Here is a 19,932-nt window from a genome sequence, read left to right as displayed (position 1 = left end):
TACATTTTGACTATTACCATTTAAATTTTATTTAAATTTATAATCAATCTGTAACTCATGGGGTAATTACCGACTTAACAGTTTAGTCTCCAAATTAGTTTTCTTTTTCTTTTTCTTTTTTTTTTTTTGAGGAAGATTAGCCCTGAGCTAACTGCTGCCAATCCTCCTCTTTTCACTGAGGAAGACTGGCCCTGAGCTAACATCCATGCCCATCTTCCTCTACTTTATATGTGGGGTGCTGTGTCCGCACCCAGGATCCAAACCGGCGAATCCTTAAGCGCTGCGCCACCCGGCTGGCCCCTAGTTTGCATTTTGACTATTGTATCTTGAACATCTTTGTTGTTAATGACATATTCAATGGAAGGCAAAAAAAAGTTGACTTCACTCTAATGCAAGAATAAAAGTAAATAAGAAATGAATTGTTTTTAAGGCTGCTATACACATGATCATTTCTGATCCTGACAACTGTGTGAGTTAGGTATTCAGGGTCCCAGCTTACAGATGAGGACACGGAACCTTCGAAAAGTAACTTGTCCTACAATGGATCAAGGGCAGAGCTGTGACCTAAAGCCAGGTCTGCACGACTCACGGCCTGTGCTCTTAAACATTCCTGCTACAGGGCCTCTCAGAAGCTATGCATGGAACTAATCCATAAGACAATATTTACATTTTAAATAACATGCATTCTTATTATAAAAGTAACTCTGTATAAAATTGAAAAAAATATTTTATCACTCCAATCCCACCACCCAGAGATAACATTATTATTCTGCTACATTTCAGGTCATACGTTTGTGTGCATACCTAATTACAATACTGCAAATACAGCATTATATGCTAATTTTTTCTTATAACATTTCATGAGTGTTTTCTCAAGTCTTCAAAATACTCTTCAAAATTATAACTTCACAGCTGCATAATTTTCCACCTAAGAAAGCACTTCCTCACTCCTGGGCATTTAGGTGATTTCCAGTTCTTCCCTATTATAAAAAATACTGTGATAAATGAACGCCATGCAAATATTGTATTTACCTCCCTAATTAATATCTTCCGATAGACTCCTAGGAATAAAATTAGTAGGTAAAAACAAAAAAATTTTAAAGCTTCCAAATAGTACGAAATTTCTTTCTACAAAGGTTATAAGCAAGTTAAATTTCTGCCAAAAGCATATGAAAATGCTTGTTTTAAAGTACTCTTGTCGGTATTAGAATTTCTTTTTTAATTTTGCTAATTTGATTGCATCTATTGCCTAATAGGATGTTTATTTTCTTTTCGTTGCTAGTAAGATTAAACATTTAATTATAAAATTGGCTGCTTATGTTTCTTCTACTATGATTTTCCTGTTCATATCTTCTAACGATTTTTCATTATATTCCCTATTGATTTATGAGTTCTTTTTATATTAAGGACATAAACTCTTTGAGATGTTTGCAAATATTTTCAAAGTTTTAAATTTTTATACAAATCTATCATTTTTTCATTATCTTTATGCTTAAAAAGTTATTCCTTATCCAATATCAATAAGTATTTATTAATTTGATCTCATTGTTAATTTTTAAAAATCTAACTAAGCCCACTGGAATTCACATTGGTGTAGAGACTAAAAACACCCTGATTTCTTTTCAATAGGGAGTCATATAGGCTCCCTATCTGACTTTTCAAATAGGCAGGCCAAGTCTCAACATCTGCCAACACAGAAGTCCCTGGGCAGGAAAGAGGTCCAGCTATCTGTACCCTGCACTCTGACCTCAGGTGAACAGACCACAGTTGTAAGACTCTACCCCTTGGGTACCAAATGAGCTCTAGCAATATGGAAGAGGAAGAAAAAGTTAGAGCTAAAGCAGCCAGGGACAGTTACATAGAAGTGGAACTGCAAGCATAAGGAAAGCAGCAAGAAAATAATATAGAAAGAAAGAAAGTTCAAGGTTTGTTCTGGAATTTGTCCCTTCATTGGAGAAACACTTACCAAGTACCTGTCAGGAACCAGGCACTGTATCAGGCTAAAAAGATACAAAAACAAAGGAGCGAACAGTCTAGAACAGACGACCAACGGGTATAGTGGAGAAATGAATTGATAAAACTGGAAAAAGTAAACTGAGGCCAACTGTGGAGAGACTTGAATAAAACACCAATGAGCCTGCACTTCCTGGACACCACGGCAGGCAGATAATGACAGGACAAGACTGCAGCCAGGGATTCGCTGATGGCATTGAAAGGAAGTGGAGATTGAGTGCAGGGAAAGGAACTAGAAGGTATTTCAAGAGTCTTGACGTGAAAGGACCTGGAGCTAGCCTAGCTTGGGGAGTGGGGTGGGCAGGAGCTGAAGAATGCCCAGGAAGAGGTGAACACGAAACACCTCAAAGGAAGCTATACCAAGGACAGGTAGAGAGTAAATCAAAGATGGCATGAAACGTCTATTCTCTCCTGAGGGGGAGAAGATAAGGACATGGATGAGAAGAGGAAGAGGAAGCAAGGCAGAAAGGAAAGACAAGGTATACAGCAGCCGGGAGATAATGGGGTGAGACCCTCCTAACTCAATGCCCTTTTGCATCTTCGGCATTTCAAACCAGTGAACACATCAGCCATTCAAGAAAATTAAAATTTTAACTAGAAAAAAACTAAAAAGATGACCAAGTTTTGTGATCTAATGACTAAAAACAATAGTCATTGATAATCTTTGAGGTCCAGAGAGAGAACCAGGTAAATCCATTAAGACCGAGTTCATGATGGGATGATCAAGGAGAAATGTCTAGATGTAAGAACCAGAGGAGATATTAAAGGAGGAAAAGAAAATAGAAGATGATGAAATCAAAAAGCACAGGTGTAGTGGCTGGCCCGGTGGCGCAGCGGTTAAGTGCACATGTTATGCTTTGGTGGCCCAGGGTTCGCCGATTCGGATCCCAGGTGCGGACATGGCACCCCTTGGCAAGGCATGCTGTGGTAGGCATCCCACATATAAAGTAGAGGAAGATGGGCACAGATGTTAGCTCAGGGCCAGTCTTCCTCAGCAAAAAGAGGAGGATTGGCAGTGGATGTTAGCTCAGGGCTAATCTTCCTCAAAAAAAAAAGTACAGGTGTAATAGTTAACCTTGGAAAGGAAGGACACTACTGTTTTCTAAGAATGGAGGAAAAGATGAAAGGCTAAATATAGAAATGGAGACAAGAAGCAGATGAATGTATCAGATGGCCCTGACTCAGTAAAAATAGGAGTTAAAGTTATCTTTGCTTTAGCAGGGTGAACAACAGAGGGGAACATGGGGGTAGCAGAGGCTTGGCGTGGTGAGGGGAATCCAGAATGGCAATTTGTAAATGTTCTATGTGTGCTTGAAAAGCATATTTTTTTAACTCAGTATTTTCAAGAAAAAGAGTGTCAATCCATTAGTGGGTCACAAAATCCACTTTATATTTTGTATAAGAAGATAAACAGTAAGAGCAATGATACAGAATAGAACAGAAAATTGAAAAACTGCACCATGGAAAAGGAAACACTTCATGAAACTTTTGTTTCTGGAACATACATATATGTATGTGTTCACCAGGTCATGATTTTAAGTATTTTTCACTATGGACCTCAAACATTTGAACACACTATTTAACTTTGGGGTAAGGGCTCATAACATCAACTTTGTTGATTATTTTGTTCAACTCCTCTATGTATTTGCTAATTTCTTGACTGCTTAAACTAACAGTTTCTGAGAGAAGCCTTGTTTTTTAAAAATCTTATGCTTTGTGTATTTTTTTCCATTTTTTCCTTCTTAATTTTGCCTTACATTTTTTGAGACTATGTTGTCAGGCATATACAGATTCAGGATTATTATATCTTCCTGGTGAACTGCTCTGTTTATCAGGATGTAATAAATGCCTTTATTTCAAATAACGCTCTTTGCCCTAAAGTCTAGTTTGTCTAATATTGTGAAAGAAATATATTAAGCATAAAAAGGAATAAATATGAACATTGCTAATCCTATCGTATAACTTCTCCTATTCCCCAAAGCCTTAGGAACAAAGTCCAAATTCCTTGGAAAGGCTTGTAAGGCCCTGCATGGGCTGGTCCTATCCACCCTCCTCCTGCCTCCCACCCCCGGCATCCTGGTCTTCCTTCAGTCACCCAGAAGTGTGCACAGGCCGGGCCTGGAATGTTGCTCCACACCCACTTCTGCCTGCTCTTCATTCCAGACTCAGAACAAGGGTCACGGGTGTTCCCTGACACATTCCCCACTCCACCCACCCAGTAGAACTGATCAGGAGGATCTCTTTTGCAGCCCCACTGAACCCTGCTCACATTTCCATCATGGCACCTTCTTTCCGTTTAACGCACCTAATTACTGACTTGCCTGTCTCCTTGACTGAACAGGAAACTCACTGAGACCTAGAGTCATTTAGCTTTATGGCCCAGTGCAGGGTACACAGCAGGCTCCAAGATGCTGAATAGAGGAATAAAGGTATCACATGTAATGGAGAGGCAAAGTGAAGTCAGATAATTTGCAGTGAAAACATGCTAGAAGGGTTCACTATCTAAAGTGGCAAAGCTAAAGTCATCTGCTCTATTTCAGATAAAGGCATCAGGGCTGGCAGAGGTAAAGTGACCAACATTACACAGCTTGTCAAAATCAAAACACCATTTCCCACTCTCAGTCCAGGGCTCTTTCTAACATACCTCTACCACCAAAAGTTTCCCTACCAAATTCTCAGGTAACGAACATTTAACACTCTCATTTTATATTTGTATGGTGCTTTCAGTGCGCCACCATTATTCCAGCTGCACAAGCCAGAACCTGGGGACCAGCTCTGGAGGAGAACAGACAGTAAATTCAGGAGCTGTTATCTCCAGACAGGGCAGATTTGCATTTGAGATTGAACACAAGGACCAGTGTGTAGAGGACGGACAGGAGAGCACAAGCCTAAAGGCAAAGATTCAGGTAACAGACAGGAGTATGGACAAGGGCAGCCTGGGGCTGACTCTGGAACTGGAAGGCTGGACAGAGTCAAGACATGTGGGTGTGATGTGGGCACAGCCTGGTTCGGCATCCCAGGAGGAGAGTCCGAGCTCTACTGCAGTCTCTGAACCCTTTCAGCTCTGGTTTCCTCTGTCATAAATGGGAATTTCATCTAACTTCTAGGGTTTTTATGAGGATTAAATGAGAGAATTATGTAAAAGTGTCCAGCACAACGTCTGGCATGTGAATGTTCAATAACTTTCATCTCAAGTTGGGAAATGCATATGCATTTAAAATTCCAGATTCCTACCACTTGATAAATCTCCTCGAAGATATTTACATCAAGGGTCTACAATATGGCCTTAAAAAAAAAAAAGGAAAAGATTAAAAAGACAAAAACCCAACTTCAATATGCTTTTGACTTACTAAATCTTATGGTAAGGCCATCATTCCTGAACGCCTTCTCAGGGTAATACCGTTTTATGAAAATCTCAACGCCAAGATACGACCCCAGAATTTTGTTTCCTCACAGTATGAAAAATAGAGCTACAGCTCTAATGCAGCTCAAAACCAGACAGGCAGTCTCAGTCCCGGCAACCCAATTCCAGTCCAACCAGCAAACCAAGCACGACGGCCAGCTCCTCCCTCCTCTATGTCACCGACACTGGAGAGACAGAGAATCCAGACGGGGAAGAGTCTAAAGAGACGTAAAAACAGAGCTTGGGAAAAAGACATGGATATAGGTAAACTCTAGTTACGTATGAGAAAATAAGTACCGAGTCCTAAGTCTTGAGAAACCATAGAAGAATATAAAAAGAATATATAACTTTTAATCAGCAACAGAAAGATACCTGACAAAAATTCGACATATCCAATGGAAGACAGGAAAAGATGGTGGGGGGAAAAAAAAAAGAAGAAAAAAGCACAATAAATAGAAAACATAAATAAAAGGTAGAAATAACTCCTAATATATAAATAATTATAATAAATGTACCATTTCAACTAATCACTTAAAAGACAGACTACTAAGTCTCAATGCTTCTATCAGTTTATGTAATTCTATGCCTATTTCGTTTACCACCGTACACTTGTGGCCTAGCCCAGTGTTTGACACATAGCAGGCACTCATTCAATAGTTACTGAACCAAATGAATAAACGAGTAAAAGCAAGCATGAAAGAGCAAACCCAAGAGTGGATTTCTCCTACCAATTGCTTATTTTCATTGAATTTTTAAAAAATCTTTTCCGTTTACTCATTTATTTTTATTTTGCAGGGAAAGATTCGCCCTAAGCTAACACCTGTTGCCTATCTTCCTCCTTTTTTTCTTCCTTTCCTCCCACAAAGCCCCCGTACATAGCTGTGTACAGTTGTAAGTTTTTCTGGTTCTTCTATGTGAGCAGCCACCACAGCATGGCTACTGACAGACAAGTGGTGTGGTTCTGCTCCCAGGAACCGAACCTAGGCCCCGAAGCAGAGCTTGCTGAACTTTAACCACTAGGCTACAGGGCTGGCTCTTCACTGACTTTTTTTTTTTTTTAAAGATTTTATTTTTTCCTTTTTCTCCCCAAAGCCCCCCTGGTACATAGTTGTATAGTCTTCGTTGTGGGTCCTTCTAGTTGTGGTATGTGGGACGCTGCCTCAGCGTGGTTTGATGAGCAGTGCCATGTCCGTGCCCAGGATTCGAACCAACAAAACACTTGGCCGCCTGCAGCAGAGCGCACAAACTTCACCACTCGGCCACGGGGTCAGCCCCTTCACTGACTTTTAATAAGACTAACATCTTAAGTTTTTATTGTTTTCAGTTATTTATTTTTTTTAAAGATTGGCACCTCAGCTAACATCTGTTGCCAATCTTCTTTTTTTCTTTTTCTTATTCTCCCCAAAGCCCCCCAGAACATAGTTGTATCTTCTAGTTGTAGGTCCTTCTGCTTGTGCTATGTGGGATGCCACCTCAGCAAGGCCTGATGAGCAGTACCACGTCTAGGCCCAGGATCCAAACCAGCAAAACCCCAGGCCACCAAAGCGGAGGTGTGAACTTAACCACTTGGCCATGGGGCCAGCCCCTATTGTTTTTAAAGGAAACCCCCAAACACCAGTCTTTGCTATACAGCCACTTTTAATAAAAGCATTTATCTTTCAATAAATATAATAAATGATGAGCATGATTTCTCACAATGAAAGACTTACCTAAAAATTCTGGGAAACTTTAAAGTATCTTAAAATCTCTAGTAGGTGCCCATGGCTTCTCATACCAACAAAGAGACAAGAGAGGAAGGCCTGGGGCCCGCCCCATGGCCGAGTGGTTAAGTTCGTGGGCTTCACTTCAGCAGCCCAGGGTTTCACCAGTTCGAATCCTGGGCATGGACACAGCACCGCTCGTCAGGCCATGCTGAGGCGGCGTCCCACATGCCACAACTAGAAGAACCCACAACTAAAATATACAACTATGTACTGGGGGGATTTGGGGAGGAAAAAAGCATTAAAAAAAAAAATAAGAGGTAGGCCTGCAGCAGGCGACATAACTGGCACAAGAAGGGAGGCTCCGTGTGTCTCTGTGAACTGCTGTGCCTCTGCTGCCTAGTACAGTGCCTGGCACACAAGAGACACTTCAAAATGTGTTTGTGTATGTGTATTTTTTTAATCTGTTACTCTTCACTAAGGAAATAAAACAAGTTGGCGTTAGCAGAGTCTGTTTGTACAGATGCCATGTGGACGTAGATGATATTAGTCTAAGCATATGTAGCAACTATGCTTAGTAATGGAGACCATGTCACCAGTATTAATGGTTACTCTGAAGTGGAAGGCATCGGAATAGCAGAGAAAATGACCAGTGGGCTTATATCATTCTTCCACAAAAAACAGTTATTTGATTGATCTGCTCCAACAAACAGATTGCTTTCTAATCCTTCCTTCAAAAGGTATATTCCAATGTGGCATACAAACTTAAAAGAGAAACATTTGAAATTTGCAAACAAGTTTTAAAATTTAGGATTATCAAAGTTATCTAGTAAAGAGTAGAGTTCCTTACAAATTACAAAAGTATAACATTTTAGAAACAACGCCAAATTTTAATTAGTGAAATAATTAAAGTAACATACACTCAAAGACATAAGTATTTTGCTTAAGCTCAATGTTTGACCCATTAGGTCAACATTTCCACCCTTATTTCAGATCCATTTGGCAGTACATGGCTTCTATTTTCATATGCCCTCTTCCTCCTGATACACACAAAACAAGTGATTAAGTACTGTGTGCCTGCTGGGCATGAGTCATTCATTCCAAGAGCCCAGAGTGATGGCACACCCTTAGCCCAAGAACTAGCCTGGGTTTTGCACAGCTGCTGAAGTTTATAGGCAGTTTCACCTGTGTCATGGGGGAAGAAAAGGTGCCAGAGTATGCATAAATAATTGGATCCAAGTTTCATTTCCTGCTAAAGACAAAGGATATTATTGCTCTGAAAAGACAATCACCAAAGTCAAACAGATGAGGAAAACAGCTCTAAAATGAGGAACTGAAAGTTCCAATTGTTAGCTTATCCATGTTTCGGTTCTCAGAATTTAATCAGGCCAGGAAAACAGGTTGAGGATTAATTTGACTCAGGTGTCATCTTATAAATGCAAAGTTTGATACACCTTTCTCTGAACTCTCTAATGGTAATTACTTTCCAGCATTCAGCAAGCTAAAGAGCTGGTCCAATTTAGAAGTTTAGCAGCTGGTGACTTCTCAGTGTGAACTCCAACTCAATGGTTGTTGATGCTGACTGCTCATTACATCATCTGGGAGCTTTATAAAACTCTGATGCCTGGGCCCCACTCCTCAGAGTCTGACTCAACTTGTTAGGGCAGGGCCCTGGCACAGGTATTTTGTAAGTCTCCCCCAGGTTATTCTAATGTACAGCCAGGCTGAGAATTTCTGATCTAAATGATTATAGGTTACGAGATGGACCCTGTATCGGCAGCTTAGCTTTATCCTATCAGTCTGATTCAAAGACCATGCCTGTGCCGTGTACAACTTTAAATTCTTTCGTGTAATAAAGTACCATAAACTGCATAAAGATCTCATAATATACTGAGTTGGCAGAAAAGCTGGCGTAAGCTAGTATAAAAAATTCACTTAAAAAAATAACCCGAGGGGGCCAGCCCCACAGCCAGGTGGTTAAGTTCACTCACTCCACTTCGGCAGCCTGGGGTTCACCAGTCCCAATCTTGAGCTCGGACCTACACACCACTCATCAAGCCACACTGTGGCAGCATCCCACATAGAAGAACTAGAATGACATACAACTAGGATACACAACTATGTACTGGGACTTTAGGGAGAAAAGAACATAAAAAAGAGGAAGATTGGCAACAGATGTTAGCTCAGGGCCACTCTTCCTCACCAAAAAGGGGGAGGCGGGGGGAAGAGGCCTTGCATTTAAAAAAATAAATAACCCATAGAATACTTAAAAGATGAGATACCACCTAGGAAACGGATCTTAGGAATTCCTAGATTTTTCTATTAAAAAGGGGATCTAATTACAGTGCAGCAAGAGGGTCACAAAGTTTTGATCATGATCATGAAGGACATTAGAAATCATTTTCTAAACTCTACAATATCCAAACTAAAAGTTCTGACTCTCCACCTGAAGCATAAAGTCCTAACTGTCGCATCTCAAGAAAGACCCACTGCAACTCAAAAAAGAATAGAGGACAGCTAAAGAGAAAGAGTTTCTTGAAAGGTGAGGACATCATTAGGTCCGAGAGGACCATAAGATTATGAAAGGCGTGGACTTCACAGTACATTCAGAATACTGGCCTAGGAGACACACATTTAAAAGACATAGTTTGGGAATAAATGAAGGGAAGTACAGCTTAAATTACGACTTTCCAAACTCATTACCTTAAGAAGCTAAAACTATAAACAGTTGAAACAAGGATTAGATAAATCCATGGAAAATAAATTCATCACGCAACACCCAAAAACATAGTAATATGTTGGGACATATCCCTCACGCCTTTGCTATCCCCAAAACTGTCCTTTGAAATAACTTTCAGAAATAGGTTTCTGAGAGCTAAATCAGAGCATAGTCAAGCTAACAATTGGTATTTTCCTTAACTCATTTTAGAGCTCTTAAACAAGATGCACAAAATTAGCACTTCGATCATTAAAGAGATGCAACCTTTCTCCCCACCGGTGTTTAAATAATTTCATAGCTTTTCCTGAAAACTTTGCTCAAAACTAACTTACTCTCTTCCATCTAGGATTGCTGTAGAGTCATTCTGCCGCCATAGGTCCTTGCCAACAAAAAGCTCTGCCTTCAAACCCACCATCAGGTCTAGGATTTGCCATTTTAGTTGGCCTCAAACAAACTGCTTTTAGATCAAACAACAGGGGCCACAGCACAGTGTCCCGGGAGGGGAGCGGGTACAGGGGAAAACCAGTACCATTTCAATCCGGCCAGTCAGGCACTATTCATTCCTAAAAGTCAATCATTCATAAGCTTTTTTTTTTTTTTGAGAACCCAATTAGAACGAAGGCATTGTGCATACAGAGAGTTATTTCTGGTATGACAAAAAAAGTCCATGAAAGTCCACAAATGCAGACAGCCAGTTTCTTCCAGGCCTTTCCCTTCACAGAGAGAAACAATCACAGCCTATTTACAGCTGGAAAAAACTTCACAGAATCAAATAAAAAAGCACTTTTCTTCCCATTTTCTTCATTAGGCTTTCACCATCTTGGGGAAAAAAGACAGACAGACAGACACACACACACACACACACAGACCTCAAACCTCAAGCCCCAGCTCAAATCTCTCACCGAACTGTCTTAGAGCTCTATCGCAGCACCTGCCACTCTAGCATCCTGTTGGGTCTCTCCTTATCGGACCACACTCTTGCTAGGGTAGAGACTGTTTTAGCCATCTTTTTATTTTGGCACAATGCCCAGCAGACAGGTCTTCAATAAATATTTGTTGAAAGAATAAATTACTTCACAGAATTTCAGACTTGATATAATTTGGAAGCAGAAAGAAATAGAATACCAAATTAGTTAGATGGCGGAGGTGGGGCTGCTGCTTTGAGAAAAGGGAGTAGTAGCTGAAAGGCGCAAAGAGGGACAGAATAAAGGCACTAGCTACTAGACATGAATTCTGGAAGTCAAGAAGCACAACCGCCCAGAAGGAGACTAGCAAATTATTACTCTGCTAACCTCTGATCTGCCCACCACAACTACTCCCCGGGGCAGGACGGGGGAGGTATCTTATGATGGAAATAGGCATAAGGCAGAAAGGCAATGTATAATGATACTGTGAAGCATCATTAATATGATACATGCAAACTACTATAATTAAAAACATTATGGCATGCTTAAAATTCTCTACCGGTTAGATGTTATGACTGTTTCAAACTGCATATACTGACCGCTGCAGAAACCGTGGAATTTGAAGTGCAGTGTAAGTGAAAAGCTGTTTCAGCGAACAGTATGCATAAAGAAAATGAATGTACTTTTACATATCCCACTATCAAGTGTAAGAAATGCAAAGTTAAACCTGAAAGAACCTGAAATTAAAATGAAGCAACTTAAAAGAAAAACCACCAAGGAACACTGACCTAAAATCAACCCGTATTTCACTCAAGAGCCTTATAAAGCAGGCAGGCAGGCGTGGATGCTTTTTTGTGAATGAGAGCAGTTCCTTTAAGGGTCTCACAGCAACCACAAAATGAGTCATGCTAGCAGAGCACGGGATTTAATTAAGATACTCCCAGTGTGTGTGGTGATAGTACTATAACGCTAAGTGTTCAGTGTTTATCCTCACTTTCAAAATACTATTTCTATGTGATTCCTTAATGTATTATCAACAGCTACTACTAATAAAAAATACTATTTCTCTATTTTGTTAAACATACTGTAATTCAAATGCTCTTCTCAGCTCAATTATGGTCAGTTAACACATAATGATAATGACAGACTAGTTAATGAGTAATTTTTTTTTTTTTGAGGAAGATTAGCCCTGAGCTAACATCTGTTGCCAATCCTCCTCTTTTTGCTGAGGAAGACTGGCCCTGAGCTAACATCCAGGCCCATCTTCCTCTTTATACGTGGGATGCCTGCCACAGCATGGCTTTTGCCAAGCAGTGCCATTTCTGCACCCGGGATCCAAACCAGCGAATCCTGGGCCACCGAGAAGGGGAATGTGCGAACTTAACCGCTGCCCCACCAGGCCAGCCCCATGAGTAATTATTTGTTAGAGGTTCTATGACATTGCTGTTACTTCTCAGACTTAGGTTTGCAAGACTAGATTTTAAAAGGTTATATTTTAAAACATATTTGTACACAAACAGAACAGTTAACAAAAAGATACACAGATAGTAATACAGCTTATAAAGATCTAACACATTTAAATCCCCATAAAACCACACTAAGGCTAGACTACTGAGAACTCACTGAATCAATAGCAGAGCCAAACTCGTTGGATTTTCCAATAGTCTAGCATCTATCTGCAAACACATCAGCTAATTTTGTCATCAATGACAAGGAAGAAAATCAGCAAAAAGCAACTTTTTTTTTTTTCTGCCTAAGAGCCAGTTACAGGAAAATAAAATGTCTTCAGGTCCCATTTATTTTCATTTAAACAGAGAACAGATTTATTGAATCCCACAGACGTAAAAGTTAGTCTCCCCTTTACTGAATAAAATGACAATGAGAAAGTGGCACGATTTTTTTAGCTGGCAAGAGAAACAGCATTCTAGTCTCCTGTTCTTATATTCTCCATTTAATCCTCCCAACAACCCCTCTGCTGCTCACAGTACACAGGGTCGACCAGGGACTACAATGATTTCAATTCATTCAATATATTTTTACAGACGACCTGCTGTGAGCCAGGTGCTGGGGATATGGCGAAGAACCTACTTCTTCTCCACGCTTGGGCGGCTTTAGGCGGGGCAGGTAGGACAAGGGGGAGCCGTGCTGCTGGGCATCCTGGAGCAGCACCAACGCAGCCAGGTTCCCGAAAGACCAAGCCGTCAGGGCACCCTGGTTTCAGGCACCTGCATCCTCTACCCTAACAGGCCTTGATATTGCCTCTCCTCTGAAGCCAGCCTTTCGCAAGTCCTGGCCTCTGCTGGCTATGGCCTGGTCAGAACACAAGCATCCAGGAATCTGTGCTTCTACAAAGGTTCCTTCCTTCTTTGAAGCTGGTCGCCCTAAAGACTTTTTCTCCACACATTCCTTCTCTGCTTTCTATGCTCTGAAAGGATGCCTGTGAAATTGGATCTAGGACTCTCACAAAACTAGACTGGAAAGGCCTCAGGTTGCTCATCATTGGCTGAAATAGTTCCCATCCAGTACATATCAATGTTTCTGTTCAAAGATCTACCCTACATCTATTCCCTTCCCAAACTGCAGATGTTCCAAAAACTTAAGAAGAGAAACCGGATAAACTGACCAGAACTAGAAAAACAACTAGTCAATCTATTATATAATGACGTTCCCTGTAACTATATAAACTAATTTTGCAAGAAAGGAGTCAGGGCAGGTGTAGGGTCAAAGAACAAACCAGTAGTCTCCTTATCAGCCTTCTCATTCTATATAGATCCTTCCTCAATGTGTGTGCTATTACATTTGAGAGACTATTTTATTCTCTATATAGGCTACACTACAACGACTATGATAGCTAAAGATACAGCTCAGATACTATTCATAAAAATATAAAACCTATACCTTTGCAGTCAAGAAGGTAGAAGGTTTATAAAATATTTTTGCCAACATTGACGAAAATTTGGCTTTGGAGTCATACGAGGTTAGAAGCCTGTCTCTCCCTCCTTGTGAACTTGGATAAATTACTTCTCTATGCCTCAGTTTCCTCATCTGTTAAATGAGGATAACAATAAAATCCACCTCCTGAGATTTATTGTGAGGATAAAATTAAACAGTACATATCAAAGGCTTAGAACAGTGTCCGGTTCAGAAAAATGCTCAATAATAAAAGCTACTGTTAATGTCTACTATTAATCTCAGTTGACAATGTAAATGACAAAATATGCACAAAAACTCCCCTCAATCTGGAAACCCCAATTCCAAAAATTGTCATCAGTCCCCTTAGCAAGACTCTTTTCTTTTTGGAAAACCAAAGAAGAGGGGAAAAATCTTTGGAAAGATGAGTCTTTTCTACTTGTAAGCATAAAAATAAATGTTCATAAAAATAAACAAAGACCTGTTCAGTCCAACTGCTAGCCTGTTAGAAATACAAAATATAGGGTAAAAAGCAGTTCTGGGTATAAAACTGGTGAGCTGTTTTAAAGAAAGTGAAGACTACAAACACTAGGAAAAAACCTGATTATTCAACAACAACAAAAATGGTTAGATTTTTACAATATATTTAATAATTAATTTTTAAATTAAACGCCCTATTAGATTTTGTCACAGTAATTTGTGAATTTTTAGCAAATATGATTTTTTTAAGTTCAAAATCTTTTTTTAAAGTAAATACCAAATGACATAAAACTCTAAATAAACTGAATAGTTTCATAAAATATGACTCCTGAAGAGAGAAGCTACATGAACTTCAATTCCATAACTATAACTTCTCATTCAAAAAAGTTAACTGCATGACATACTAAAAATAATTTCATTGTCAAAAAATAACTAAGAAGAACAGGAACACTTTTTTATGTTTCTGTGAACTCTGATGGCTAATATCCCCCCCCAAAATAAATGTTCACTGGCATTCATCAGAGTATCATCTCTCTCTATATAGTTTACGTGCTTATGAATGTTATGTCTCCGACAGATGCTTTACCATCTTTCATGGTCACTCAGTCTCAGAACAGAAGGACGCAGGACGCAGCAGTAAATTATATAACACCGTCATATCAGACAAAGCCACAGGACTAGTGGAAACAATTTTAAGACTGAAGAGATAAGACCATATCACCCTTCCCCAACAGAGGACTGTATTATATTCCTTTTCAAGTCTTTAAATTACAATCCTTATCCTCAGATAGTAAAACTCCTCTCTCAGGAGATTACTGAATGTTTACACAGTGCTTCATCATCTTCCCTGGTAGAAAATAAAACCACCTAAATATTTTTTTCTGGTGGTATTACCTTGCAATAGACATAAGCATCCACCAAAAACTAGTGCTTCGTATGAATACGGACTACTCACTAACCTTAAAAAAATGGAAACACCAGAAAAAATAATACTCAACTATTCAGCTAGAAGAGAACCGAAAAACTTTAAATAATATTAAAGAAGAAAATAAATACTACCACAAAGATTAAAAAAAAAGGAGATGCTAAATCAGATAGAAAAATAACACAAGTGGAAACGCACCTTTCCTCCTATTTTCTCACTCAGCTGGACAGAGATTTTCCGCCCCAATTAGAAGATATTCAAAATAGAGCCTAAAATGAGTAATAAGCATAACTCAACATCCTATTTTTATGGCAATGATTTTACTGAGAGAAAACTTGGACTTAAATTTAATTCAGCTCAACTCAACCAAAAATGCCTGCTGCATCCTAAGCAGGCTAAAGCCCAGATATACCGAGACGAGTAAAGGACAGGCCTTGCCGTGGGGGATGCACTGTCCACTGGGGAAGAAGGAAGCAAACTATTACTAAATGATGCAGTAAGGGCTACGATCAAAGTGTGTACTAAGTGTATAAAGCACCTGGAAACACAATAAGGGAGACCAATAATCCTGCCCCAAGGATGCAGGCTAGGGTGAGCACAGGGTAGGGGTGGCATCTGAGCTGGTCTTAACAGAAGAAACTAGGCAGGAAAGGGGGCTAACAGTTACAAACATTCCAGGCTAAGGAAATGGTCATTTTAACCTTAAATATCAATACCGATTCTTCTGATATCTCTAGGAAGAGGAAAAGTCCTGTTTCAGGTTGTTCAATAGCCACAAATACAAAAACCACAATGCCCGCAGGCTTTTTTGGCCTCATAATACTCCCCTTTGGAAAAGAAAAGGACTTGGTCAGTAACCTATTCAGCTGAATATCGAATAGGAAACAACGAATGATTTTAAACGCTTTCACTACAAACAGCAGCAAAACTGGCCATAAAAGTAGAGGGGAAAGGTCCAATAAAATGAAGAGACGTTTAAATGATTCTACAGAAAAAGACCGGAAAGGCACTTACCCAATTAAAATACCATTATGAAACAGCCATTCTTTAGAAAGGACCCTGAGTGCCAGACAGGACAAACTATCTGGTCAAGTCCAGTGCGTGGGATTCCTTCTTCACTGGCTCTACTTACACACCTGCACATCAAAATGGTTACAATGGCCTCTTCCCTCCTCCAGACTTTCGGTCTACTTCAGTCTGTGATCTGCAACATCCTAAGAAGTGAGATAGACTTAACTGCAAGGACTACAGCCATTTCATTCAGAAAAAAGTTTTTAACTTGACTTCTGATGTGGACTTTGGATATATAAACAGTGATTCAAACCGTATGGCTTAAGCCAAAATGCAGGCCCAGGTTACTCTGTGAATACTCCTTGAAGGCTTAATTCTGCGGCTCATCTGAGCTTCTTCAGCTCACAAGTAAGGGTTTAAATGCTTCCATTGAAGGGTAAGTCCCCAGCCAGCATCCTAGAAGAGTGGACTCACTTCACTTAAGGGGAATAAGTTATCCCCAAGCAGCCATCAGAATTGGAGAGCCTACTGTGTACAAGAAATGAACTTAAACCAAACAGAATGACACACAATTCACATAAAGCCCGTCCTATTCAGAGGACTCTGGTGGCCACACCTTGTTCCATATAATTCCACCAGCTTGGATCATCTCTGTCAATCTTAGGGGCTAAGAGAAAGGAGACAGCGGCCCTACAAATGGAGACAACCCAGTCCACTCTATTTATACACACCTCAACTCACCGCCGAATACACAGATGACCACCCAGAGATTTCCTGAGCATTTTTCATGCAACATGTCAATTCTTGTCCTCCAAGACGTACATGAACAAATTGGTATTGTTTTAAAAAACATCTTCACTATGTACAAGGTCTAAAAAGCCCAATCCTCACTTTGTAGTTGAAGAAATGAGGTGCAGAAAGTGTCCTGCCGAAGAGCTGGATGGAGATGATCTCAAGTTCCACCTGGCTGGAAGAGATAAGCTCTTAGAATCCAAAGAGTTGGCTCCTCGGCAGCCTAGGAATTTTCAACCTACGTTTCTTTAAGCTGCACCTGAAGCCTTACCCAAACTTTGGCGAGGAAGTGTGGGGAAGAGCCAGGCAAATGGTCAAATCAGGAGAAGCAGAGAGAAGAGAATGACTGGAGACCAGCCAAAATTAGCCTATTTACAACAACTTCTGCCCCAAGATCATCAAGACCCTTACCTGGGTGCAGCAGTTTCTCCTCTATTCTGAATAGAGGCAGTAAAGTGTAACAGCAAGAAAATACACCCAGAGCCTAGGAACAATAAGATCTCCTTCCCTGCTCTAGCAAATTAACTAGCAGGCCTCCATAAGAAAGCACTGGGCCCTGCCAGGTTCTGGGGGCCAGCTCTACCCTCTCCATGACCTTGGGCAAATTACTCAACCTTTCACACCTGAAAAAGAGGATTCCCCCCCCCCCACCCCCGACTTTGTAAGCTTGTTATGAGGTTCGGGAATAATATATTAAGGAACCACGTCCTTGGAAACCATCCTATAAATGTTCGCTGCCATGATACAAAAAAGCTCATTTGGACCTTTTATACTTTTCAGTTAACACCTACAGTTTTGTCTAGATTACATATAAGAATTACAAGTACACTGAAATGCTCTATTTCTTTAAAGAACTCTATTCTCCGAGCAGCCAAGGCCCAGCGGTTAAGCTCCTCCGCTCCAGTTGGGCAGGATGGGTCTGCAGGTTCGGATCCTGGGCGCGGACGTGGCACCGCTCATCAGGCCATACTGAGCCCTCTCCCACATAGCACAAGCAGAAGGATGTACAACTAGAATATACAACTATGTACTGGGGTTTGGGGGAGAAAAAAATAAAAAAGAGGAAGACTGGCAACTGATGTTAGCTCAGGGCCAATCTTCCTCACCAAAAAAAAAAAAGCATACTTAAAAAAAAACCCTCTATTCTCACTTCCCCTAAAATGAAAGATCTGAGGCGATTAGGAAAAAGGACAGGCAACCTCAGAGGCGGAGGTGCTACCAAGTCCCCTCACAAAGGAAACGCGCCCTGGACCGTTCTGTTTATAACTCACCACTGTGAACTAGTTTTCTCAACGCAAACTAATCGGTGCAGACTCGGGCAGCTCATAACAGCTTACATGACACCCAGGCACGGACCCACAATACATCCTGTTTCGCACAGTACCGAGTCACATAAAAACACTCGAAGTTCAACACTGCAATACAGCTTAGCTGTACTACTGAAATGAAAGAAAAGGTGCTTTACGCCGGGTGCCTGTGAGGTAACCAGAACGATTTCACGCCTTTAATAAGAAGGGACCAGAAGCGCACAGATGTCAAGAGGGGATGAAGCTCCGGCAGGACGTTCCACCGAACCAGCGCGATCGCTTCTGGTCTGAGATCGGGATTCGAACCCAGAACCTGCCGCGAAGGACATCTGAGAGGCCCTCAAGGCCAGGCGCACCTCAATCGAACTTTCCGGGGGGCGCCGGCCCGACGCCGTCTCGGGGTCCTCGGCTCGGGCGGGTCCGCTCTCCCGACCGCCCTCCAGAGCCATGTCGGCGCGGAGGCGCGCTCGCAGGGAGAGGGTCGCCGGCCCTTTGTCCCCCGCGGAGGGGCAGGAAATACTGACAGCTCGCGCCCGCCCGCCCCGCCCCGCCCCGCGCGCAGGGCCGCAGGCGGCGCCCGCTCGGCTGCCCGGGCTGAGGGGCCCGGCCGCGCCCCCTCCTCGCCCCCCGCCCGCCCGCCTCACCGGGTCGGAGCTGGAGGCCGCCGTCGCGGCGGCTGCACCACAGCGCGCGCTCGCCCTGCTGCAGGATGTAGTGGTCCTTGGCTTGGAAGAGCTCCATGCCGGCGCCGGGCGCCGGGGGAGGCGGCGTTGGCGGCCCGGGCGCGCCCGCGTCTCCACGGCCCCCCGACCCCGGCGGCCCGCGGGGGGCGCGCGGGGCGTCCTCGTCGGCCGGGGCCGCCAGAGCCCACGCCTCGGGGAGCGGCGGCTAAGGGAGCGCCCGGCGGCCGGACCCGCGGCCGTAGAACGCGCGGCGGCGGCGCGGCCTCTGTCGCCTCTCCCCCGGCCCCGCCCCTTGCCCGCCCCCCCCCCGGCTCCGGCTCCTCCCCGGCCCCCCCCTCCCCTGGCTCCTCCCCCGACGTCCCCCAGGCCCTTCCCCCTCCCTCCGCCTCTCTGCTCTCCTCGCTGCCCTTTCCGGCCGCCTTCTCCGGCTTCTCCCGGGTCTCCCGCGCGGCTCGTCCCCGCGGCCCTTCCTCCTCCCTCTTCTCCTCCCCGCAATTCCCGCTCTTCCCAGGCCCCTCCCCCGGCCGTTCTCCTCACCAGCGGCAACCCCGGGGCGGCGGAGTCAGGCTGGCCGCCCTCCTTCCGTGCAGCCTTCGGAGCAGAGGCCTGCTCATGGGGCCTCCCCACCCATGCTGGGGGTTATTCGTTCCTGTCACCAGCGCTGAGAAAAGCCAGGCCGACACCCCCAATCCAGCGTGAAACTCCCTCCTCCCGGGTTTGAGCTGTCCGCAGAGGGCCAGACTAGGCTAGCCAGGAAATGCGACCGAGGGGCTGGCTGCGGGGGCTCTGCGCAGAGCGGGGCGTCTTCTGTTTGGGTATTTCCTCCTAGAACCTTATGACGCTTGACAACAGCAGGCATTCAATAAATGCACATCAACGAGGAGCATGTAACAATAGAAGATACACAAGTATTAGCAGCACAGGGCTCTAGTGAGGAGGAAGGGAGCAAAGTTCAGAAGCTCTTGCGCCCCGTATTAAGTAGGATGCGTCTGAGAAGACTGAATAAAACCTCAGTTAATGAAGTGGAAAGGGCCCAGTTTGACGAGGATAAGATGGCTGGAGAACCTCTTGTGGAAGGAGGAAG

At 42.7% G+C, this 19,932-nt stretch overlaps 1 protein-coding gene across 1 annotated transcript in view; it reads right to left on the bottom strand.

Moving 5' to 3' along the window:
• Positions 1–19,106, bottom strand: part of INPP5F (inositol polyphosphate-5-phosphatase F) — an 83,958-nt gene extending 64,852 nt beyond the window's left edge. Inside the window, exon 1 of the mRNA XM_046655411.1 lies at positions 18,810–19,106. Within this exon, the coding sequence (XP_046511367.1) occupies positions 18,810–18,906 (97 nt within the window). The 5' untranslated portion in view covers positions 18,907–19,106. The remainder of the gene's footprint in view (positions 1–18,809) is intronic.
• Between the last annotated feature and the right edge of the window lie 826 nt (positions 19,107–19,932).

This window comes from Equus quagga, chromosome 2, assembly GCF_021613505.1.
Source record: "Equus quagga isolate Etosha38 chromosome 2, UCLA_HA_Equagga_1.0, whole genome shotgun sequence".
Classification (NCBI taxonomy): domain Eukaryota; kingdom Metazoa; phylum Chordata; class Mammalia; order Perissodactyla; family Equidae; genus Equus; species Equus quagga.
Note: the sequence above shows the minus strand (reverse complement) of the source record. Positions and strands in the feature narration are given on the sequence as shown.